The sequence below is a fragment of the Solea solea genome, chromosome 6 (genome assembly GCF_958295425.1).
Source record: "Solea solea chromosome 6, fSolSol10.1, whole genome shotgun sequence".
Lineage (NCBI taxonomy): Eukaryota > Metazoa > Chordata > Actinopteri > Pleuronectiformes > Soleidae > Solea > Solea solea.
Genome location: NC_081139.1, coordinates 22,694,665 through 22,721,074, shown reverse-complemented (window position 1 = coordinate 22,721,074; position 26,410 = coordinate 22,694,665). Strand labels below are relative to the sequence as shown.

The 26,410-nt window shown below is 43.9% G+C and overlaps 1 protein-coding gene across 3 annotated transcripts in view; it reads left to right on the top strand.

The window, feature by feature from the left end:
- srgap2 (SLIT-ROBO Rho GTPase activating protein 2) overlaps positions 1-26,410 on the top strand; it is a 65,536-nt gene that overhangs the window by 22,655 nt on the left and 16,471 nt on the right. For all 3 annotated transcript variants that reach the window (XR_009240392.1, XM_058631049.1, XM_058631048.1), the window contains exons 2-6: positions 12,445-12,637; positions 19,110-19,272; positions 22,178-22,240; positions 24,541-24,756; positions 25,383-25,511. Coding sequence is in view for 2 of the 3 variants with exons in the window: in XM_058631049.1 (XP_058487032.1) it covers positions 12,445-12,637; positions 19,110-19,272; positions 22,178-22,240; positions 24,541-24,756; positions 25,383-25,511 (764 nt within the window). In the remaining variant the exon portion in view is untranslated. The remainder of the gene's footprint in view (positions 1-12,444; positions 12,638-19,109; positions 19,273-22,177; positions 22,241-24,540; positions 24,757-25,382; positions 25,512-26,410) is intronic.

The window sequence follows — 26,410 nt, the reverse complement described above, 5'->3', positions numbered from 1 at the left end:
GAAAGAACACGTGTTTATTTACACATGCAGTCACACGGAGAAGGTTGTGGCTGGAGACGGCGTGGATGTGACCTCATGTTGGATACAGTGCAGTGATAGCATCTCATCTTTGCCTCTCTGCCTTCCACTGGCACTCAGATAACGATCGGCAGACATCAGCAGATACAGCCGTTAACTCGCCGCGCTGCTACCCGCGCGCCCCGCTCAACTCGCGTCATGTCCTCTATCTCTATCTCTGCCGCTTTCCAATGGCCATTTTTGGCATACCGCTGATGTATCGTGGAACGCGGTGATAAGACTTTGCTGCGTAAGGACATAGAAACCAGTCACGCACATGTGTGTTATCATTCATCTTGTTCCCACTGGAATGTGTGTGTGTGTGTGTGTGTGTGCACGTGAACCGTTGGCGCTGTAACACTCGCCGTCATCCACAACTATCAGACAGAGGGAGGCTATTACACGCTGTGTTAGGCTTCAGAGTGCTGATACTTACCTCAGGGTCACTTTGATGTGCATGCGCACAGCTACACACACAAAGCCCCACCACGAAGGTCACCGCGTATCATCTTCGCTGACTGATCGAATTCCACCGCATCGTTTCCACCACGCAGTGCGATGCAGTTCCGCGTGTGGTCGGGTATGTAAATTGCGTAGCTATTTACGTAGAGTATTTACGAAGAGCAACAATGGAGGACATCTAGCACTCCATGTTGTCTCTTCTTGGCATGTGGCTATTTATCACAAGAAGTGGACAAGCTTGGTTAAGCCTTGGGGTAGGGTGTAAAATGGTGAGTAAAATGGTATGGTAAGGTCAAGGGCTGCAACGAGTACTCATTTAGTTGATAAATTAATTAATCGTCAAAGCTATTTCGGTAATTTATTCTTTGCTCCATATAACAAAGAAATCATTAAAACTGAATCATTTTGGTTTGTGGACAAAACGAGACATTTGAGAACATCATCATTTCCAGGTTTGGTGAACATTTTACATCTTTTCCGGACTTTTTACTGACCACTGACTCAAGGACTTGATTGAATTGAATTGATTGAATCAAGAAAATAATCAACTGATTAGGGTGGTTAAAGTCGACTGATTGGACGACAGACTTTCCAGTCTTACTCTTCAATGTCTATTCTCATACGAAGCTTGACGTCTTGTTGAGACAAACCTACATTGTTGTGTTGCGTTTGTTGTCGTCACACCGGTATGACGCCACACTATGTATCCCGGTGACGTGACCGCTGACACCTCACCGGGCCCGCCCCACTATTTGAGAAGTACTGGTCTAGAGAGAGTGCTGACCTGACAGACAGACAGACAGACAGACACGCAGCAGGCTCCATCCCATGGTTGTGCTGTGGATCGGTCAAACCTCCTGACTGGCTGCTAAGCTGATTAAGGGGGGGGGGGGGGGGCTGTTATGCACCGGCCATTTAAAAATAGTAAAACAAGTCTACACACACACACGAACAGTGGGAAGGCTCAGAATAATACCGTATACACGTGTGCTGTTTTGTCTGATACCTAACCATACTGTCCTCAGACAGATGGTGTAGATCACTGTACAGACATCATTTGCATGCTCCTGCAAACTGCATGTAAGTGTGTGTGCGCGTGTGTGTGTCTGTCAGAGAGAGAGAGAGAGAGAGGGTTGTTGGAACAGACTGATGCCCAGATGGCTGTGTCCAGCAGAGACAGGAAATAGAGGTGACACTAGGTGGAGTGTAGGGCAGCCTTCAGGACAAACACACTATTATCTCTTGTCTTTATATTGTGACAGATTTGACAGATTACCAGCAAATCTGTGGACACCGTCATTTGAACATGGGCATTTATACACAATTACCCCACAGACGAAGACTGATACAGAAAACAATCGGCAGTGTGAGCTCGGGTTGAACAGTTCAGGTACATATTTAGATATTGTACATTTGATTTGAGTTGCAATGTAAATATAACGTCATGGATTACCACATTAGATACCATCAAAATATTCAAAGTATTCCAACATGTATGTATTATGTAAGAAATGGCTCAGGATCTTTCACTGACACATATGCTGCATTAGGCGTTTCCTAAATTGCAGCCTCAACAATTTGCATTTTGAAGTCCCTCCATCCTCAAACACGCTCCCTCCCCCAACTAGCGCTCCCTCCGCTTCTTTTCTTCACTGGGGCTGTAACTGGGTGAGGAGCTAGTTAACGTTTGATAAGCAGCCTGTTTCATTATGCATAGAGACCCCAGCCCCCCAATCTCCAACCCTTCCAACCTCTCTGCCACCATTAGAGGAATCGGCGCACGTGATGGATATTTGGTGGAGTGGCTTCAGGCTGCATGAGTCGTGGGAGCTCCTTCTCCACTGATGGGTGTCCTCCACCAGTTGGTTGACACGGTGACGGACACCACGCCCCCCCACCCCCCCTGCTTGCTGTGTCACCTCTGACCTGTGCTTTGAGATCAGAGTGTAAGGAATCGCGGTGAGAGCTCACATGGGCCACGGATGCTTTAACACAAACACACACACACACTGTGAATTTCTCTGTGAGATGAATAAAGTATCTATCTATCTATCTATCTATCTCACAGACACACACAGTCACACTGAAAGCACTTCTCGCGTGTGTGTGTGTGTGTGTGTGTGTGTGTGTGTGCTGAAGATGAAGCACTTTGCTGGCGAGTAAAGGGTTAATGACTTCCTGATCTGACCGGAGAGGTTCAGGGTAGTGCAGAGGAATTTACCCCCGCTGAGCACTACCCCCAATATTACTCCCCCCCTCTCCCTCACTGTCACCTCCTTTTTACTCTGCTTTCATACAGCCGCCTCCTCCTCCTCCTCCTCCTCCTCCTCCTCCTCCTCCTCCTCTTCCTCTGCCGACTCTCATTATGAATGGTGCAACAAGAGAGTCTCGCACAGCAATGATCCAGAGGTTAAGCGAGGTTTATCAGCAGCTGTTCCTCACATGATAATCATCGATCTCCATTTTTTAATCACTTGAATCCCCCTTAAAAACATAGCTCAATAAAATAGGGACAGAAACTGCAGTGGTAGAATGATGTATTTTGTATTTGTATGATAATTTTTTCAGCATTCGATGAATTTTAATTGTTGAAATGGAAGCAATAGTGATGTCACATTTCCCTCAAGTGTTAAAAGAAATTTTATGGCATCCTAAATGCAAAATGCACACTCTGGCTAATGACTGGTAATTAAAAGGGATCATATTCAAATAAATATACTGATATATTCAATTTCTGTCTAAGACAACTGTCCTAAATGTTACACATTAGATTTTCAGAGCTGCGATATTGTCAAAGTATTACATTGGAACCTTACTTATAATGTCTTTTATTTATTCTGTACAGCACTTTGGTCCACTGTGGTTTGTTTCAAGTGCTTAACAAATAAAGTTGGATTGGATTGGATATTAGTCAGTTTGCAGTATATCTGTTAAATGTAATGTTCCATGTAAAGTGGCGCCATGTCTTTGCCGTGTCTCTTAAGCGAGCAGCTAATGGTGATTATTTGCCATGTTGTGTGCAGCTGGCAAAAGCCTCTTGCCACATTTGAGTTTGGTGTTTGTTTAAAGCACTCGACTGTACTTTTGCTCTCATCCGTTGAATCTCTCCGCGCTGTTAGACTCGAATCTTGCACATGGCAGTAAAAGCAGTCTGCTACATAACTTTGCCAGGTACAGTTTTTTTGTGGTCTCTCTGTCTTTTTATACCCAAAACCACATCCATGTTACAGAAGTCCCCTCGCCTGTGACTGGCCGGAGTCCACCCCCCAGTTCTCTGTTACCCATTAAAGAAGTGAGGTTGAAAGTGGCGTTTTTGATCTACTCGCAAGATGCCGATGAATTCTGTTGCGTTTGCCGTGAAATCTCCTGTGCTTCGTACTTTTACGAATGCACAGCCGCAGACACAGAGCAGCTTTTCTTCCCCCTGCTCTCTGCTGCCTGTGCGTCGGCTGTGCTCTGTCACACACACACACACACACACACACACACACACAGCAGGTCTGCCGTGGTTTGGCTTCGGTGCGGTTTTCCATGTCTTTGAGTCACCAAGCCAATCGACTTCCCTCCTTAAGACAACAGTGCCTTTTCCTAAAAGTTTTAAGCTCTGGGTGAGAGAGGAAATGCCTATTTAAATTTTGTGCGTGTCTGTGTTGTATATGTGTGTGTGTGTGTGTTTTCAGATGAAAAGGCTGAGACCCAAAGAAAAGACATTAGCTGGAATCTTCCCATTCCTGCAATAGTTTTCCCTCCAACACTTACTGTACTGTAATTCTATCTTTTCCTCTGCTCCCTTCCCCTCTCTTGCTTGTGCGCGCGTGTGTGTGCGCGCGCGTGTGTGTGTGTGTATATTGAAGTAGTATTAGACAGGCATGTCTGGAACTAATAGATTCCACCCGCCTGAAGAATCTGATGTAGAAATACTACCTGCAACCTGAGGCTTCAGACGACCGACTCGTTCAACTGCCTAAAAATCACGTCCCTTGGCCCCACAATCCACACACACACACACACACACACACACTACTCGCCGCCCTTCAAACTGCAACCCTGTCCCACTTTCTCTCCGGCAGTCTCTCTCTCTCTCTCTCTCTCTCTCTCCCTCCCTCCCTCTCTCTCTCTCCCCTCTTTTCCTGCCTGGTTTCGGGTTATATTTGTGAACTCCACAGTTGCCTGTTTTTCTTCAGGCCTTTCATTTGTAGACTGAAACGCACACACAGGTTTCACGCGGCTTTCCTTTTAAGGATTGGCATTGATTCCCATTTATTTGGACAGGCCCAAACCAAAGTGTTCTCCCTGACTTTAACCATAACCATGTAATGCCTATAACAATAACCACAATCCAGATCTTAGCCTTAAGCTTAACCAACTCCTCAGAAATGAGGTTCTGCCTCATTAGGACCAGGTTTTGGTCTGCAGGAGGACTACTGGTCTTGAAAAAAGGCAGTGTTTATGCCCCCCCCCCAAAAAAAGGTCCTAAAGAGTTAACAGATACAAGTACACACACACACACGCGCACTTCCTGTAGTTGTTTTAGTATGACCCTCCCCTCCCATGTGGTCCCTGCTGGCAGTGAACTGGTCCGGGCCTGACTTCCTGTCTCTCTGTCGTGTCTTCCTGTGTGCACAGGGATGAATGGACATATTATTCACAGTGACGCAGTGGCCCTGCTTCTTTCTGTTTATTTCATTCTTCTGAGAACAATAGTATGAGCTCACAGTGGTACAACTCACACTTGCTGCCCAACCCTCCTCTCCCTCGCCGCTCTGTACCGCAGTATCAGCCCCCGGAGCTACAAAGACCAGCAAAGACCACGCATAAGTACAGCGTATACGCGTGCACGCACACAAAAACACAAACATACAGGGAGAAGAATGGGTAATATTATAGCTCGCTGGTAGCTATAGCTCTCCAGGGTGCTTGTCTTGGATTTCTTGGAACTGAGTGTGTGCCTGTTCCCACTGCGTTACTGATTAGCTGGCACAGGTTATGGACACTCACCCCCAGCGCTGTCAGGAAGCTTGTGTTCAAAGGATAATCCTGGCTTATCCACAACGTGGGTCTTAAATATTGTTTATGTCCGTATTGATTATGATAAGATTGTCGCCGAGGTCTGAAAATGCTCCGACACACAAAAACGACGCTGTCAAACAGCACAAGAAACTCAAGTGGTCACAAGTTTAGCCGTATTTCACTGAACCACATTAAGCCTGCCCCACACTAGAGGATTTACAAATCTGACCACACAAACTAGGAACTTTGGAACAGATTTTCAGTGTTTTAATCCTGAGAAAGCACAGACTAGATGATCCAGTAAAGACACAGGACCACAGGGAGGAGATTCCAGGGATTTGGGATCTCACAGATTATTAGATCTTGTGTGTGCGCAATGTTTTGTGCTGAGAAACACAAAAAACTGTGGATGAAGTCGTGGCTGAGAAGACGGAATCAACTTGGCTTGTACAATTTAAGGTTCTAAACAGAAGTAAAATTGGTTATTGCTGGGTTTCGGTTCACGCCCCCAATCACTGTTCAGTCGTAAATATCAACCATGTTTAATCCTTGTAATTTGAAGTTGGGAAGACCGATAACGTAAAAATTGTGTATGTTAAACCCTCACACTAGAGATAATCTGATTTTAGGCTAATCAAATCAGCCTAAAATCAGAAGGCACCCGCGATTGTTAGTAGGGCCAGATCGGGACTGAAATCTGTCCATTTGTCCTTTAGTGGGGGACAGGCTTACATTCCTCTCCCCCAAACAAGTTTGACTAACCTGGGGGGTTTGCCTAAAACCTGTTCTATTATTCTGACTTTTTGTTCTCAGACTTGAAGTGCATCTTCAAGGCAAATCAACACAGAAATTCATAATGTAACGTTATTTTAGAGTAGAGTAAATTTGAAATACTTTTCTAATGCAGCTGTCCCTCTGTTGTACTGAAGATTCAACCGTGAGAGTGTCATGGACATGCAGGCTGTGGAAGTGCTTCCAAAGTCCTGAAAATGATTGGGACGTCCGGGTTTAGGTCTTCCTCTTTGTAAGTTTAATTGACAGACAGACCTTTGAAATGAACTGGATTGTTGTCTTGGACTGTCACTGTGCCAGTTTGTTGGCACGTTCCCTCACACTCCATCGCCAACCAATTCAAGCCTTGTCTCAAACACACATCGCGTCCACTCGTAAACAGTTGACACATGTATGTGTGTACAGAGTGTGTGTGTGTGTGTGTGTGTGTGAACTTGTTACCGCTTTAGGTCCTTTTCGGTTATAAACACTGACCTTGGCAGGACAAAACCTGGTTCTAATGCGACATAACTTAATTTCTGAGGAACTAGTTAAGTTTAGTGCTAAGATTTGAGTTGTGGTTTGGTTCAGGTTAGGGTTGGGTATTATGCTTCTGACCTGTTCTGTCAAAACATTGGAATGACAGCCGAGGGAACGGTTCAGTTTGGCACAGTATGGTACGTCTTTCTTTGCGTTCCCATTTTTTGGCACCCTTCCCTTGGGGTACCAGAGTATAGTGGTACAGTAAGGTCAGGCTGGAGCTCAACCGGCTTCACCAAGAAGAACAAAAATGCCGGCAAACAGCAGCCAGCCGTTCATTGTTGTCTGTTGTGTCGTGTTTGATGTCTTCGCGTTGGTACGACGTCACACAGCCCAGAAATGCAACCCGACCCAGGGCTTTACCATTCCAAACAGTACCGTACTGTACCAAACCGAACCACACAGAATGTGTGACTCTTGTATCTCAGCTGGCTCAGAACAGCATCCCGAGCAACCATCACACACGCCTAAAGTTGGTGGTGTGTTGCTTAAAAGCAGTTAAAAGTTAACCACACAAGTTATTTTTGTGCTTCCCAAATGTGCAGGCCAGAAAATGAGATCACCACTCTGCGACTGCTACTTGCCTTGTGGAGTTGTAGATGTCCCTGTTTTTGCTTTCCTGTTCATTCTGAGAATCCCTCCACACATTTGTATGCAGCGACACGTCTGACTCTGATTTGGTTTGAGGCAATGCAGAGCAGCTGCTTTCAACCCACCGCCAAATTAACAGCAGACACGAACCCCGGTGGTAGTGTCACTGTAGCGGTGTTATCTTCATCCATCATCGGCTCGCTCACTTTTGTTTTGTTTTTGCTTCACTTTGTCTGCGTGAGGACGAGCACAATAATCAACAATGGATGATAAGTGAGGGCAAGTTTGGGTGAAATCTTTAAAGACGAGTGTGTGTGTGTGTGTGTGTGTGTGTGTGTGTGTGTGTAGTGCCGTGAAGCAATTCATGTTTCTAGTGAGACCCGAGTCTTCACGAGACCTGATTCTGAGGACTCCGGGTCGGCAGCTCTGATCTTGCAAGGCTGATTTTCTAGGGGGACTGGAGACAGCCCCCAATCTCCTTAGTTCTGCTTTAAAGTGTGTGTGCACAGTGTATAAACTTTATATTGATATACAGTAAATCAAACGTTTGTGATATTAATACTGAAGGAATTATGTTGCGATATGATGTGATCGGACAAACACATCCAGATTTGGAAACCAGCAGGTGGCTCCTTTGACCGGACCGGACAGGGTTTAGGGTTAAACTGGCGTAAAAGTAGATGAAAATGATAAACTGAATAAATATTTAAGGGCACTGATATACTAGTCAGAAACTAGTCAGACTGCTCTCACCACTACAGACAAAGGACGGGAAAGGAGATGGAGGGAGGGAGGGAGGGAGGGGGGAGAGAAAAGAAGGAGAGCATCAGTTAAGTAAAATCCCAGAGCCCGTTTACAAGACCTGCTCTCATCTGCCTGGAAAATGTGACTGGGGCTGTCTGGAGGGGGGGTGCAGGCGTCACATTCCAGGTCACATCCCACTTCTTGCTGGAGCAGTGGGACGATGACCGCTACAGGGGAGCGGCACAGATAGGAAGACCTGCATTTATCTCTCTCTCTCTCTCCTTCTTCAACTCTCTCCATTAACAATCTCCACTCCTGCTGGCAAGAACAACATGTATATGAATAAAGACTTCTTTTTAATCCCCCGGGGAAATTAATTCCATTTAGCAGCCAGTATCAACACAGTATGGTATGGTGTGGAGAGCCTAGGGTTCGCTGTGGTTTTGTCACACACACACACACACACACACGCACGCAGAGCTATATATTTTGTAAATGAAGCATGTTGTCAGAATCACGCGCTCGTCATCGTGATGTGACAAGTCGGGGGCTCTGTGGGGCTTTCACGTCAGGTCCTCTCTGTTAAATCTATTTCCCCTCATTAAACATTCTGTCTAAACACTGTGGTCACATGGGAACGCCTGTCACTTTGTTTCTTAATCCGCAGCCCAACCTGCTGATAAGTGATGACCTTATGCTTTCTTACTCGCTGCATGGACGGACGGACGTGTGGATGAGTGATGGTGGACGTTTGTTTATGATGGAGGTGTTTGGCGCATGTGTTATTGTCTCCGTCCAACTAATTACAAGGCCGCTGTGTGGAACTTTACTGCCGCAGCCTTGAGAGGCGGGACACTGACTCATCCCCCCCCACGTCCCCCCCGTCATTGACAATGCTGTGTGATTAGGAAATTACACACAAACATGCACACGCAGACCGTGAGATAATGACACGTTAAGGCAAATATTCACACCAGGTCATTAGTGCTACGGTCACAGACACATTTATTAGCCGCGGCACATGTTTGCGTAGTGGTGTCATGCATGTACAGTAACGAAACACTGCTGCTTCCTGGCCCTGTTAAGATCGGCAAAGATTGACTCAGACTGCACTGTGTGTGTGTGTGTAGGCAGCGGGTGCCCACTGCTTAGTGTGGCACACAGTGTTTCATCTGTGTTTATGAGTGAGTGAGTGAGAGAAGTGGGAGGCGAGAGTCGGCTCGTCGCAGACACATTTAGATACCACTTCTCTTTGTGGGAATGAGAAACTGCTCTCTCAGCTGTAAAACACAAAGGCGGCATCACTAGTCGCTGTCAGCCAGACGCTGGGTTTCTGCCTGACTGTCAGGGCGTGTGTGTGTGTGTGTGTGTGTGTGTGTTTGAATTACTGCGTATGTAGACTAGTCTGCACTGCACTGAAGCCAGGATGGAGGCCAAAACTGTTCGCTTTCTCTACAGCCAGCGTTGTAAAGGTAGGAGGGGAGTTTGAGCAGAAGTGTATTGAGTTTTTAAGGAAGTGTATGCATTCTTAAAAGCATAGGTTAGTTGTTGTTTTTTAGTGTGGCTGTATGAGATATTAACGCATTGACAGCAGGGCTTTACACAGCATTGTCCCTTAGAACTCGGGCTGCAACTGTCTTTTCATAACTGATTCATCTGTATTTCCTCGATTCATTCAGGATGTCTTGGTCTGTAAAATGTTGATCGGTGTTTACTAGGGCTGGAAAAAAAATGACTCGATTAATCGATTATTCATCAGTTTGAGGTTTTCTGATTTTTCAGCTTGTTAAATGTGGTTTCTTTGCTCAATATAAAAGAAATAAACTCCAGACAAGACATTCAAGAACATATTTCCAGGTTTGAGAAACGCTGATTTCAACATTTTCTGACGAACGATTATTCGATTCATCGAGAAAATGATCAACAGATTAATCGATCATGAAAATCGCTAGTTTCAATCCTAGTGTTGACCAAACCTGGAAATGATGATGTTATCGAACGTCTTGTTTTGTCCAAACCAGAAAATGTTCACATTTAAGAAGCTTGAAAAATCAAAAAGCTTGTTTTGATTACTGTAAAAAAGTCTATGATTAATAATCGATTAATTGATTAATCCAGCCTGGAACACTGACGCTCGCTCTTACTGAAAAGATGACTGAAAAAACTGATTTTTCAAGACTTTCCGATTAAAATGTATACTTAATTGTCTATGATATATTAACAATATGTTCCCCACTGGATCTCACTTTTAGTCAAGCTTTTTTGACTAAAAAATACGAAAACTACAATCTGTTTACTCTTCCACATCAAACTTCATTGAGAAAATCAGGATTTTTAGCTTGCGTGGATACAGGATATGCTGTTCTACTGCTGCCTTGTTTGGAACATTTGTGACACTCGGGTCAATACAAAGAAAACGTTTTATGCACCGAAGTTATAGAATAAGATGTATAAAGTTGTTGATGGAGGCAGCAGTGGATTAACAGTCTTGTGTGTTGTGATGTAAAAACACTAATTTTCCCCATGGACTTTGGTGCAGGAGTGAAACTCCAGTTTCCAGTTGGATAAGATAACGCAGCCAACACATTCATACAAAAATCAAAGACCTAAGCAGGCAGAGGTTTTATTGGGTGAGCCATTTATTAAATGGCTAAGATCTGTATTTTCTTGTTTTCAATGAGAGCAAGCGTCTGTCTCTCAGCGCTCAATGAAGTCGGTGCTGACGACGTGTCAATAACCTCATACAACCCACAAGTACAAAAAACCGAATTCTCACTTTAAAAGGCGCATATGCAGCTTACTCGGAATTGGCAGGCAGCTATGAGAGCATGGCATTAATCTGTCAGCTGTTAGCATTGAACCTGCTTATCACTGCTGTTGTTTGTGTGTGTGTGTGTGTGTGTGTGTGTGTGTGTGTCCTTGAGTGTTTACATGTGTGCACGTGTTGCTGTGGAGGTTTTGTGTGTCCTCCTGGTCTTTCTCCGCAATAGGCACGATTCTCCAGAGGACTTCTCTGCAGCCAGTTATTGAATATGGTTAGCGAGTGTGGCTGCACTAAGTGCACTCTATTAATTTGAGGCCAGACGGGAGTGTACAGCATGGCAGAGGAAGTGGGGGAGGAGGCGGCGGCAGGAAAATGAAGTGATGAGCCGGGATAAATGAGTGCTGCTGTGGCTGCCGCATGCATGTGTGTATAAATATGATGTTCATGCACACACACACACACACAGCAGGCTTTGGTGGGAGGAGAATGGATTTCATCCAAAACTCTCCGAGCAGAAGAGTCAGTTCTCTGTCGGCTGTTGGAGCCGGGCCCATCCTCATCAACTGTGAAAAATGAGACATCTTTAGACTCCTTACACATTGTCGTGGCTTTTGTCTCACTTCAGTCAGCGATGTATACTTCCCCATTGTGCGGTGACTTTGAATTTAAAGCAGAACTTTGCAAGTCTGGTGGATTTTTCGCCCTTTTTCTTCCACAGAGAGCCATGTGCATTTGTTGTCAATGTCCATGCCGATGGAAGAACAGCCAGTAAACCACCCACTCAAAACAGACATCGAGGAAGTGCAAATACACATAGTGTAAAATACATGCGATACCCATAATATCACGATACAACGATTCTGTGATAGAGCAAGACACTCGTGTAGCGATACATCTGTCTCACTGAAGTGCAGGATTTCTCCATTTATTCACAACATAGAGAACAAAGTGCATAAAGTCTACGTATTGAATGTGGATGGAGCATTCGCCGATTAGCATTTAGCTTTGTTTTACTAGAATAGGGGTAGTATTTTTGAAAAATTGCGCTTCCCAACCTCAGTTTCCCCTGAGTTGAGAAATATCTTCTAATATCGTCTATCTAATTCCACACTTTTTTAGACCCGCTCGTACGGGGACAGGACCTCATGTCCGCCATCTTTGCTAACAGTTACGCTAACAGGACCAAGTGTGGGCACTGGCAAAGAAAAGAATGAAGATATTCCTCAACTAAGGGGAAACTGAGTTGAGGGTTCTTGTTTCTTGTGAGGCCTCCTGATTCTGAGGACTCTGGGTCAGCAGCCATGATCTTGCAAGGCTGTTTTTCTGCTAACAGGCAGTACAGGGGGATACAAATACTGCATAGTTCCGCTTTAAATGTGCAAGGACGCAAATAGTTTGTGTTGCATGTCATTTTTCTTTTAGCTTCAGCACATTCATTGAGATTGAGATAAACCCTAACAATGATGTCAATATGTGATGGTCTCTCTTTCTTTGTGCCCTGGCAGAGATCCGTGCCCAGCTGGTGGAACAGCTCAAATGTCTGGACCAGCAGTGCGAGCTGAGGGTGCAGCTGCTCCAGGATCTGCAGGACTTCTTCAGGAAGAAGTCCGAGATCGAGATGGACTACAGCCGCAACCTGGAGAAGCTGGCCGAGAGGTTCCTCACCAAGACGCGCAGCACCAAGGACCATCTACTCAAGTATGACTCACTCGCTGCACGCACACATGTCATAATACTGGCAGTTAAAACTGCCCCGAGACGAGCTATGATCTTCCTTTTTGTTTCAAGTGCAGTGAAATGTCTTCCGGTTTGGTTTTTAAAGAAGTGCGGAATGGTTCTGAAACTAGTGACTTCCTTCCTGAGAGAATAAAAATAGAGACAGACAATGAACCTCAAGGATGCAGAGAGGAACAGTGGTGCAGGACATTTTGTCTGGTCTGGTCCCCAAAAGAGCTTTTTCAGAGTTGAGACTTTATTTTAGGGTTAGGTTAAGGGTTAGGATAAGGCACTTACATGTGATGGTTAATGTTAGGGTAAAGGGCGAGGGAATGCATGATAGCTATGATATAAAAACAAGTTTGTGTGTGTGTGTGTGTGTTTGTGTTTGTGTGCTTATGCCAAAAAGGCCAGGTGGTGATTTTGTGCTCTAACTATTTTACAGTGTCTTGCTGTGTATGTAACCTTGCCCAAACAGGGATTCTCTCTCTCTCTCTCTATCTCTTTCTCTCTCTCTCTCTCTCTCTCTCTCTCATAAGATCCACAGTGGAGCTTATCACCTTTATCAGTGTGACGTGTACTTGTGTCATTTTTCTGGCAGTTGTTGGTGTGTGTGTGTGTTATTATTACTCCTTGCATCCGGTGAATAATAAGGTGGATTTTGACAAGGAAAGTCATTCTCTTAAGTAATGAATGAAAATACTCCTAATGTTGATCAGAATACGATCTCTTCTATGACACTGATCTGAAGGAGCTTTAATCCCCTGTGATCACGACGAGTATCATTAACGCATCATTACTGTGCTGTATTTGTGTTTGTGTTTTAAACAACCCACAGAGTTTACCGGGTCATGACAGCTGTGACTCATTACTATTTGCTTACTCTTCAAAATGAAGGCCCCCCCCCCCCCCCCCCCCCCCCCCCCCCCCCACCCCCCCCCCCCCCCCCCCCACCCCCCCCCCTCCCCCCCCGGGTCCGTACCATTCCTCCGTTATTGCTCACATCTCTCCTCTCCTCCTGCGTCTTCTAGCTTTAACCCGCGCTCAGCACTTTAACGGCAACTAACGCGGAGAGAGAATTTCAGTGCAGGCGAAAAACCACGTCCTGACAGTTTTTATATACTTGTCTATCACAATTTGGGAAGAGAGCGTCTAAATATTGAGAAACACTGGACTCGTTCCTCTCCTCTCTGCTGTCAACCGTGACCTCCTCTGCATCCACCTCCATGTCAACAAAGCTGTGTGATGAGAAAATTACTACCATGCAGTGTTGACGGCCTCCTTGCTTATGCAGCATGCACTGTTGCGGCAACATTCACCTCAGACCTACAAACCTGCACACACACATTTGTGACTCATAAACATAATGCATTCTCTTGCTCCTAAACCTAATTCTAACCCTAAAACCAAGCTTTAACCCCTGAAAGAACACAAGGACCAGCCTAATTGTCCTCAACACACCCATAAAAGAACTGGGGCTGCAACTAACGATGATTTTCATAATCGATTAATCGAGTACTTGTTTGTGCCATGAAGTGTTCGTCAGTTTTTCCAATTCTCAAAAAGGATAAAGTTCTCAAAAGTCTTGTCTTGTCTTATGTTCCCATTTTAAGTAGCTGAAAACTCAGAGATCTTGTTTTAATTATTAAAAAAAAACAATGGATTATCAAAGTAGTTGACGCTTAATTTAGTAAATGATTGTTTCAAGCCCTAAAAAGAACACACACAGGTTCACACTGCTATTCTTCTATGGACATGTTCTGACTTCAATTCAGTTGCACAGCCTAAACAAAGCTTTATCGCGAACCTTTATTATAACCATTTAGTGCCTAACCCTAACCGTAACCTAACCACAACTTCAAAACGTGGCCCAAAACGTAACCAGTCCCTCAGAAAATGAGGTTCTGCGTCCTTAGGACCAGGTTTTGGTCTCCATGGGGACAACTTCTCCTGACAAGGTCAGTGTTTATGCCAGAGAGGGTCCTAAAGAGGCATCAAATACAAGCACACACACACACACAGCCGAGAAGGAATCAATAGGTCCTCCAAACGAAACCCAATTCCAGCCAAGAGGACATACCCCTATGCAAACACATCTATCTCTCTCTCACACACACACACACACACACACACCCTCCAGCTTAGATCAATACTGAGGCAGTTGAGGAGTGTGTTTCCCTCTGTTGCATTATTGGGGGGAGGGAAGCCCAGCAGATGAGAAGGTGGGGCAAAGGACAGATGATAAAATGTGCGGTTAAACAGTTCAGCCACCGCAGCTGCTGCAGAAAGTCCCTCCGCGTCAGAACAGAGCGTATGGAGTCGTCGCGAGGCAGCAGGATTCACTGCGACTCACCCACGGACCAACTCCTCCACCTCCTTTTACTTCTGCCCTCCGTCTCTGCTCTTCTCCCGCTCTCTTTTTCTACTTTCCTGTCCTTCCAACATCTGTGTATGTAGCCCCGCACCCCCCACCCCGCCCCGCCCCCTCAGCATCTGCTGCTGCTCAGTCCGGGTGCCATGCCGGAATTTCAGCTATTTTTCTGGGTTATGTGTGTGTATATTTGTGTGTGTGTGTGTGTCCCTGTGGCTGTTTCTCCACACAGGCAGGCGTTGATGGTGCTCCCAGAATTGTGGTGTGTGTGAGGGGTGCCTGCAGTCTGTGTATGTGTGTGCTGATCCCGTAGAGACTCCTGGTATTCCTGCTATTTGGCAGACTGTGTACAGCAGCGGTGGTGGGGGGTTACACTGTTTAACCATATTGTGTGTTTGTGTGTGTGTGTGTGTGTCCTGAGGCTGACAGTCCCGATAGGTCACATGAAGAAAGGCCTCACAAGTTGCACACAGATTCAGTCCAAATACCTTATGTTAAAGATCTGTGCAGTTTCATTGTTGCTACGATGGAGCCACTCACATGACGCTCGGCCACATCTGTACATTATTTCACTGTGGATGTGGGTTTTCTGGGGGATCATGTGACCACAAATATCTTAAAACTGCCTTTTGTGTGTCCGTTGTGTCTGTATTTATTTATCCTACCTAAAGTCCCTGTATTATTGTTTGTGGGGCTTAAATATACACAAATACAAAAAGTCACACTCTTTTTTGTTTCTGCTGTACTGCAGAAAAGCAGACGTTTGTCTCGCAGAGCATTTCCTGTATTTTTGTTTTCCCCTCAGTCACAGTGTTCCAAAATCAGATCATTTCCAAATTTAGTAAAACCTAGTTTTATTGTCATGGCAGCCTCAAAATAAAGACTTCTTATGTTCAACACATGTCTTTTTATCATTATATTAACTAGGGATTCACGATAAAGCTGCAACTGATGATTATTTCCTCGATTAACCAGGTATTTGTTTGGTCCGTAAAAATGTAAAAAATGTAAAAATGTAAGAAGCTGACGAATCAGAGAAACTTGTTATAATTCTTTAAAAAAACACTCAAATTGACAATTAATTTAGTAATCGAATAATCGCTGCAGCCCTAATACATGATATTAGGCACGGTATCAGTATCGGCAGATATTGGCTTTAAAATGTATTATCGGATATCGGCAAACATTTATATAAATGAACTATTTGCTGCAGAAAAACAAACATAATCAGTGTTTAATATGGGAAACATGGCAGTTCTGTATGTCCCAGCTCTGATCGCAGACTATCTATCTAAAAATGCATGATATCAGGTTTGACAAGTGGAGACAAGGAAGTAGGACGGAAGTAGCAGTTAGCCTCCAGGGGCAACTCCGTTGGTGCAAAGAGAACTCATGTTTGCAGGTGCTTCACACACTGACACACAGCTTCACAGTGGGAGTTCGTCTTGCAGCTGGAAGACGGTGTTGAATTCTACATACAGTCTATGTCAGGGTCCTGTACTCATTATTCAAACAAGTGTTTGTGCTGGTTCGGCCTTTGTTGTGCAAAATTGCCAACAGGCATTCCCTGATTAATGCGGTGTAGTTTGATCCTGAATGTCAACGGCCATTTAGCAGCAAATGGACTCACCATGTCCCCTCAGAAGGGCCAATGGCATTTCAATGTTTATCTTGTGATAGCTGAGGGTCAGAGAGACTTCCAACCAGTGTTTTTAGTGCCGTCACCATGGTGACCATCAGTGGTGGACATGAGGACGACATGTCACATGGAAGCAGAGCCGCAGGCCGTTTGAACAAATAGAGGAACTGTGGCCCTGTTGTGACAGAAGAACATGTTGTGCAAACAGTGAAGACAGACGCACCGGAAAACAGAGCTGAAGAGAAGTGGCAGAGGAAAGTGACACAAACACGCACGTCCACGTGATGATTTCTCCACTTTAGTTTACGACACGTCAGGAGTTCCATTGTTTCAGTTTGTCAGCTGACCAGTCACAGCCTGGACCAGCGAGTCACTGTGTTTGCAAAGGGCCGGAAAATTACCGGTTAATTTTCCAGAAACTTTTCAGGGGAACTTTAGTTTAGTCATATTTGAAATATTACTAAATTCCACGAGAATTAACTGGAAATTGATGGTTTCTAGAAATCCTCTGTGATGTCATGTGATAGTGGAATGCATAGTGCATGTAGGGGTGTGGCCTCAATAGCCCTGCAGTAAGCAGTGTGCCAAGTGTCTGGGATTGAAGAATAACATTAATATTCAAATGTTTTAGTCAAGCTTATGCTACAATATATTATTTGCCAACTGTATGTAAGTTCCCGACCTTCAATTTTCAAAATGTCCCGTTTAATCATGATAATTCCCATGTAAAGTTTCCCATTTTAAAAATACCCAGACTTTTTCAACCCTTACGAATCACATGAGTGTGACTCATCAGATCCCAACCTACATGTAAACAATGAACCCTCCGTTTCACCCAGGCTTCAACCTTTACTTAACCCTAACTGACATGAAAATGTTCCTCAATTGTTCAATTTTGGTCCCAATTGTACAAATCATCCCCAGTTAAGTAGCTTTAAGTGTAACATTTGTCTCTTACACACAAACAACTTTCCCAATCTATTTATACTCCTGAAAACACAGCCTTTCTCTGTCTCTGTGACCTTGTGTATGATCGGGTCAGTGCTGTGTGTGTGTGTGTGCATGCGTGTGTGTGTGTAATGTAAATGCCCTGCAGCTCTTTATCCAGTTAAAGCTGCTCTTAAAGACTTTTCATCCATTTACACTGCGGCATAATCCATTTTAGCCACAAGATCATCCATGATTCACCCATAACATGGGCTGTACACAAACACACACAGACACACATGCTGTAGTGTGCGCGCACACGCACACACACACACACACACACACACACACACACACACACACTGTCACATAAACAAGGCGGTGGCAGCCCTGCATATGGCTTTAGGAGGGCAAACAACAAAAGACAATTAAAGTGGAACTTTGTAGGTCTTGTCACCCTGTTTTGCCTTTTTCTCATCGTAGCTCCCCCTACAGGGACACCACTGTTAACATCCATCCATTTACCACATTATCTGCTCTCTGTTTCCTGGCCTTGTGCATTTGTTTTCAGTGGAGCCAGCAAACACACGCCGCAGAGCCGCGTCCATCCGTTTGGCTTGTTTTTCTGATTCTCACCATTTGATAAAAAGACGTTTCGATGTTCACGCGTGTGTGGCCCCTGTTCCTGGTTTCTGGACACATCCTGATTCTGAGAACACCTCGTATCGGTGGCTCTGATCTTGCAAGGCTGGTTTACCACGAACAGACAGCCCCCCAATCTCCCCGCAACAAGCCATTTAACCATCACAGCCACTCTGAAGCTGTTAAATCAGGGTTAAAAACCCTCCATCGTTCTGCTTTTAAGCACCGTGGAACAATTAAATCATTAAAATTAGACATTTTATGTTCTCTCTCTCTCTCTAGCCCCCCCCCCCAGTCATTTTCTGTGACAGCTGTACTTGTGAGTCTTGCCTCCTCCTGCTGGGTTTTGTACCCTGGCTGAATCCCCTGTGTAAGCTGGCCTGTGTGTGTGTTCTTGTATGAGGATCTTTGTGAGGACCAAAGAAAGTTAAGGATTGAGGACATTTTGGGGGAAAAGGGACGACATTTTGGGTGGTCCTCACATTCAGTCACCCCTTAAAAGAGCCTGTTTTGGGGTTACGGTCTGGTTTTAGGGTTAGGGTTGGGTTTAGACATTTAGTTGTGATGGTTAAAGTGAGGGTAAGGGGCTCGGGAATGCATGCATGCGTGTGTGTGTGTGTTTGTGTGTGTTAGTGAGAGGGTGGCAGTTTTGAGGCATAAATCTGTCGGCTCACTCCTCCCTGTCTGTTTTACCAAAGACTTGTCTGATCTTTAAGAACATACTATAATTAACAGTGCATTTTTATTTTACAGCGTGCTTGTCTCCACATTTCAACATTTTACATGTGTGTGTGTGTGCACATCAATCAGCACAATGAAAAGAGAAATTCACAGACTCTTTGTCTCTGTGTGTGTGTGTGTGTGTGTGTTTGTAGGAAGGAGCAGAGCATTCTGTCTCCGGTGAACTGCTGGAACCTGTTGCTGCTCCAGGTGAAGAGGGAGAGCCGCGACCGCGCCACTCTGTCCGACCTCTACCTCAACAACATCATTCCCCGCTTTGCACAGATCAGCGAGGACTCGGGACGCCTCTTCAAGAAGGCAAGTGCACGCCCCAAACACACTGACACGCAGCAGGACTTCAGTGAGAGAGTGGTTGTTCCAACAGTGTGTGGATTCTTACCGAGGCTTTTTCATGTGAGGTGGAGGTGGTGAAAATGTGGCACTTGGTCGTAGATGCTCCTCCTCGAACAAAACAGCGCAGCAGCAGCAGCAGCTACAGTCTGTGATATACTATAATCCATGTCATGTTTTTTATCCTGTCCATTCTTTATTGCGGCATCTGTTTTCTGTCCCGGATGATTTATCAAACGACGGCAAGTCAGCTGAACCTCAGGCCAGGAGAGTCGATGCCATCTGCTCATACAGTAGCCTCAGTCCTGCTTTACTGAGAGGAAAACAGGGATGAGACACAAGGGAATGTGTTTGAAGAGCAAGAAAATGAAAGAATTTAGAGAATTGGACCAGAAAGATAGGCAGGGACTGAGTTCTGGTTTATCAATACTTGACAAATGAAAGGGAAAAACCTTGAAAATTAGTGGAGGAATGGGAACTCTGTGACATTCAACAAGTAATCTGTCGATTATTTTCCACGATGAATTGAGTAATCGCTTGGTCCGTAAAATTTCAATTAATGATTTCTTTGTTATATGGAGCAAAGAAACCAGAATATATTTACATTTAAGAAGCTGAAACAATCAGAAGTCTTGTTTTAATCATGAAAAAATGCTTCGAACCGATTCATCGACTATCAATAATTGACGGTTCATTTAATAATGGATTAATAATCGATTAATCGGGTGATTGTTTCAGCTCTTGACATGTAACCTACACTAGTACAGTCGACTTTCAGTTCAATATTTATTGTTATGAAATTTAAAATAGCTGGAACATTACCACATGATACCAATAATGCACAAGTTGTTTTCCCAACATATATGGATTTGATTTGATTTATTTATTTATTTATATGTTAGCCATGACCGTTTGTAGTAGGGCTGATTTTCTTCTTCTTCTCCCTCTTCTCGTTTGATTTATTGTGTTGTCACATTTAATGCACCAGTGATAAAAACAGGCAGACCATCAAACCACTGGTAATGGGATTATTATCAATCGCCTGTTTTTAGCATGTTCATCTGGGATTTTCTTTCAAAATAATGTTCTGATACTGCTGGTGCAGTGTGTGTATGATTTTTGTCACTTACAGAGAGAAATCCCTGAAGAATCCGACTGTATTAATGAGTAAATGATCTCAAGCTGGGCCCGGGTTTGGTTTTTCAGACTAGACGACCAGAGGCAAAATGGAAAGTCCAGAGGTCGAGATCCACAGTTGATAGATAGGAGGACTCGGCCACGGCTGATTGCTTTTTGGTTGCCTGTATGTCGGCAGGTTGTCACTTGATATGAGTTTCCTGAAGCACTTTAAAGAGTAAAGGTGCTAAAGCTCGCTTTCATCTGCTGCAGTGCCCTAAATCTCCTCCCTCATGTCACTTCCTCCCCCCTCATGTTCTCGGTAATTCTCACACATAAAGTCATCATAATGATTTCTGTTTCCTTCTCTCCATAAGCCCCCTTCAACTTTTTTCTTATCCTTTTATCCTTCTTTTTTTTTTTTCCACCAATTCACCCCTGACACCCTGCTGTAATCCACACCTCGGCTGTGCCCTTCTCCAGAGAAAACAGATGCTCACAACATGTGCTGGCAGAATCTTTATTCTCTCACTCTCTCTCTCTCTCTCTCGTTCTTACTCTCCTCATTTGTTGACTCTTGCTTTTTCTGTCTCTCCTCCTTCATTTTCCTTCCATGCAGCAGACAAATGAGAACAATGCGGTTGCAACGTGCAGGAAAAGGTCAGAAGTTTTTTTTGGGATGCAGCAAGTGCTTCCAGAGCTTTTTGTTTGATACTTGGCCCAAATAAGTAGGTCAAACTGGTCTTTGTCCACTTTGAAATAAGCGCTGAGCCTCCATCATCCACATGAAGCTCATGAATCAGTTAGTGAAGGGTGGATAAACCCTGACAAGGCAGGGTTTTTTTTTTTTATTCTCAAGCAATGGTTTGCAGTGGATTGCATTTCCATGATTATTCTTTTCTCTCAGTTGAATGTGTTCATTAAATCCTAATTAATAAACACCTCTGACATATTCTACACTTTTCCAATACTTATTTTAGAGCAAATGATGTTATGCCTGAGAAATGCAAATAAAAGACAGGCCTGCCCAAGATCCCAAGGACAGGCAATTGGCCAGATGCAGCGTGTGCTGCATGCACTTACAAGTTGCTCTCCCATCTTAAGCTGTGTCAGCACATTCGGCCCCGGATTTGAGGGAATTGGTCGTGGAAAGATTTTGAAAAGTCCTTGAATTTGTCCTCCTGATTCTGAGGACACTGGGTCTGATCTTATGAGGCTGGTTTTCTGCTAACAGACAGTCGGAGGAGCCCCCAATCTCCCCCAAAGCAAGCAATTTAACCGTCACAATGACTCTAAAGCTCCTTAAAAATACTGCAAAGTTCCGCTTTAACTCGCCGTCTGCCTCCACTTTGTATCTTTTTCATCTTGTGTAACTTTGACCTATCTTTGCCTCTTCCTCCCTCTTGCCTCCTCTGGTCTCGCCCCCCTCCCACTCACCCCTCCATCATGCAGCGATCAATATCTGTAGCTTCCTCTTCTAACTCCACATCTATCAAGTCTACTTATTCCTCGAGTGTTCATCTGAACTAGAAACTCATCCAATCCTGTTCAGCCAGATTCTCTGGTCGTGACTGATGATGTGTTTCTAGGTTGACCACATAGCTGAGTATATATACGCCATTAACTGAGATAAGAGAGATGAAGAGCCAGATGATGAAAAGCAGGTTGAAGCTGCGAGTGATGACACTGAGTACTGAGGGTTTGGAGCTCTTCCTTCACATTAATGTCTTTTCTCTTTCTCTCTCTCTCTCTCTAGAGCAAAGAGGTTGGTGTACAGCTGCAGGAGGACCTGATGAAAGTTCTCAACGAGCTTTACACGGTAAGAGACACCTTTGCCATCACGCTCACAATATGTGAGGCCATCATTGTGTGTTGCTGTGATCAAACAAAAAAAGCCTGAATATAACACAAACATGATATGGATATAGTGTTGCAAAGGGGAGGAAAATTACCTGTCAATTTCTTATGGGAATTCTAATTCTGGAATATTCCAAGTTACATACTTTCCGTGAGTATTAAGGGAATTTATGGAAGTGAATGAGAAACAACTGGAAATTTAATAAACAAATATAAACATTTTGAAATGAAATAAAAAAAGAACTTGATGCAGTTTATTTTGTGAGAACTAGAACTTTATGAATGCTTAACTCTGCATGTTTTGAACGCTGGGAAAACATTTTGGCACTTGGCAACATGCTGCTGCATTTTTGTGGCATTCTTCGTGTATTTATGCATAAACAAAAAAAAACTTTCCATCAACATTAGCTGGTGTGAAAAGCCTCCACACATTGGATGGTGTACGTGGCATTCAAAATATTTTATATCTGCTGTAAACATTTTGGTATGGCTACACAAAACCTTCAGTTTATTCCCGTTGATTCCTATGGAAAGTTTCCATTTTTGAAAATTCTCGGAATTTGGCAACCTGACATGGATATCAAGAAGTAATTTAAGCCTAAATTACATTTGTTTTTTGCAGCTTGTTTGATACATTTTAGTCTGATGAATTATCTGAAAGTTAAATGACCCTGGATGTTTCTTAAAGGTCCAGTGGTTGAAAATGATGTGAAATTATTTTCATTAAGCTGACATTTAAGATAAAAAAAATGTGTACACTACTTTTTAAGTGCAAGTGTCTGTTGGTTTCCATTATCTCAGAATGAGCATTTTAAATTTATATCAGGAGGCAGGTCAGCTCTACGAAGGCCGCCATTTTGGACCCCCATGTTTTTACAATAGCCCACAAAGGACAAATGTAATATCTTTTGAATGAAAGAAGGCTACATAGGTTCTCCAACACACTTGGAAGGGAGACGTCAGGTCAGGTGATGTAACACCAGTAACACACGTCCACACACTGTACCTTTAAATTCCAGTCAAAACAACATCCTCTTTACATCAGTATGCTAGCATTGTCATCGTGAGAGCGTTAGCATGGTCACTGTCATTGCTATTTAAAGCGCCACTGCTTACGAAACGTCCCATTTACTTCAGAACTCGAATAATGGTTCCAGTTGAGAAGTAGAAAACGCAAACATATCTCAAGCTAGCCATTGTTAGCCTTTGTTAGCAATACCAGTCGACGACACTGCTCTACATTTTATGCACACAAACAGAGTAGCAACATATCTGCGGCTAAAAATTATATGTATTATTATGTGTATGACTCATTTACTGCGAAACAAATACAACACAAGTGCTATTAACAGTAAAAGTAGCAAGGTTTGTATGGTGTTAGCTAGGGGTGGGGGGGAAACAATACAGTGAAGTCAGAAATTTGACTACAAATTGAACACAGCGTTAAGAACAGCTTCACAGAGCCACTAGCATAGATAGAAGTATTGTTTTAAACCACCTTAATATATATATCCTGTGCACTTCTGATATTTTTAACACTTGTGTTTCAGTTAAGGAGCGTCGTCGTGCACATTGAGACTAATTGGACAATCTGATGTAAATGTTGCCGCTCTGTTTTGGTTTTCTCACATTACCATCTGGTTACACATGTCCATGCTGTGGCACTGCCAAAAGAACCAAGACACTTACGGCGCTGTCTTGGTCTGTGTTTCATTGTGTATGTGTGCACCCACAGATTGGAGCAGGATGGGGGCTGGACTGTGGTGTGTGTGCGAGTGTGTGAGGGCACGCAAGTGTGTGTGTGTGTGTGTGTTTGTGTGAAGTTTCCTACTACATCATGGCTGTGAGCCGCAAGCTACCCTATAGCCTCAGCTCTGCAAGCCCATAAAAACAGGTCTCGAGCTGTAATTATAGTGTGTAGGAAGAGATAGAAATAGATCTGGTTTGAGTGACGTCCACATTCTCGCATACATACTCATAGAGTTTCTGACTGTTGTGTTCGGAGTAATGTAATGATGGCTCTGGTGGCGGTCGTCACAATAAGGCTGACACTGCACACACGCTTGTTTCAAGTGCTCATGTTTAAGTCATACCACCAGTTGAGAAGGTTTTGCGTGTGTGACTCATTGACTGAAATATTGCCAGTGCTGTCCAAAACGTCTCTCTGCGTCTCCATCTCCTTGTGACGCCAACTGGCGTTATTCCACGTTTTATTATGCTTGTGCACGCATACCTCATCTGAAGATGTAATCTGGTTCCCAGGTGATGAAGACGTACCACATCTACAACACAGACAGCATCAATGCAGAGTCCAAGCTGAAGGATGCGGAGAAGCAAGAGGAGAAGCAGATGGGACGCTCCGGCCGACAGGACGACCGCCAGACACCGCGCTCCCCCGACACCCTGGCTAACATCAAGGCTGACGAAAAGCCTGTCCGACGCTCCAGTGTCAAAAAAATCGAGAAGATGAAGGAGAAGGTGAGCAGTGCCTGGGGAAGGGAAATGGAGGGTAACAAGAGACAAGCTGCTGCTTCTTGTTTTTGTTTTTTTTTGTTTTTTTTATGGCACTTGCTATTTGTAATGTTGCATTGCAGTACTGCGGTACTAAAGAGAACACCAGGTTCCCAGGTACTATCCCTCATGGAGAAGCACAAAAAGCAGAGTAGAGGAGAGCCAAGTAGTGCTATACTGTATAATGGAAAAGCACCATAAGTTTTGCTTTTTGTTGCGTTTTCTTATCTGTTTTTATTTAACTTTTATTTCATATTCATGTCTACCTTAGCTATTCCCCCATCTTTTTTGGAGCGAGACTGTTTGTGAGCGCTCCACAATGACTTATGCGTGGCTCTCATGAATGATTTAATGAATAACCTTGTCCACTGCAGCTGGAGCCGGTCACAGCTACATGGTTCCACATGGTTTATTATCCATAATCAGTACAGCGGCATTTCACATTTAACACCGATTATCCCTTCCTCTCCTCTCCTCTCCTCTCCTCTCCTCTCCTCTACCTGCCATTACCTTGCTTCATTTATTCTTGACTGTTTTCTGAACTTCGCTCCTTTTCAATCCTCGTCTTCTCTCTCTCTCTCTCTCTTTGTCAGAGACAAGCCAAGTACACGGAGAACAGGCTAAAGGCCATAAAGGCCAGGAATGAGTACCTGCTTGCTTTGGAGGCCACTAACAGCTGCGTATTCAAATATTACATCCATGACCTCGCCGACATCATTGATGTGAGTATAACCACACTTTGTTTCTCTGTGGGAGGAGCTAACATTTGCAGAGGCGGTGTGTTTTGTGTGTGTCCCTGAGTTTGAGCTTGTGGAGGATATCAGATCAGATACTCACTTTCAGTTGTCTCTGTTATACACGCAAAATGTTTTACAGTGTTTTACGTACACCACCCATATAACAGATTTTGGTGATGGTTGTTTGCCAAGAGCTTTAGCTGTTTTTGTTTAAATTAGAAAAACAAAAACAGACTGGGACTCTACAATGACTGTTGAACGGTATATGAGAAACATCCTGTGAAAGGCTCAACAGGCTGGTACTGTCAAGGCTAGCTAATTAGCATGGTAAAAAGATAAGAGAGTCCTTTATTAGTCCCTAAGTGGGGAAATTTCATCGTCGCAGCAGCAAAGACAGTAAAGATAAAGATAATACATAATAAACATGCATTTCCTGAATATATAAAGATATTAACACTAAGACTATAAAAAGTTAAAAATAGAATGTGACCCTGTTATGGACTGGAGATCTGTCCAGGGTGTACCCCGCCTTTTGCACTATGTCAGCACCCCCCCCCCCCCGTGACCCTCATGTGGAGGATAAAGTAGATATAGGTAGAAGATGGATGGATCGATGTAGTGAAAGCAAAATGAGAGTTAACATTGGTGTTTTCACCCTGTTGCTCCTGGTGAACGAAGAAATGAATTGTGATGGGTTACTTGGCAATGTTTCTCCCACTAACTAAATACACAATTTATGGTAATGTTGCTCGTGTAGCAGTAAAGATAAAGATAATACATAATAAACATGCATTTCCTGAATATATAAAGATATTAACACTAAGACTATAAAAAGTTAAAAATAGAATGTGACCCTGTTATGGACTGGAGATCTGTCCAGGGTG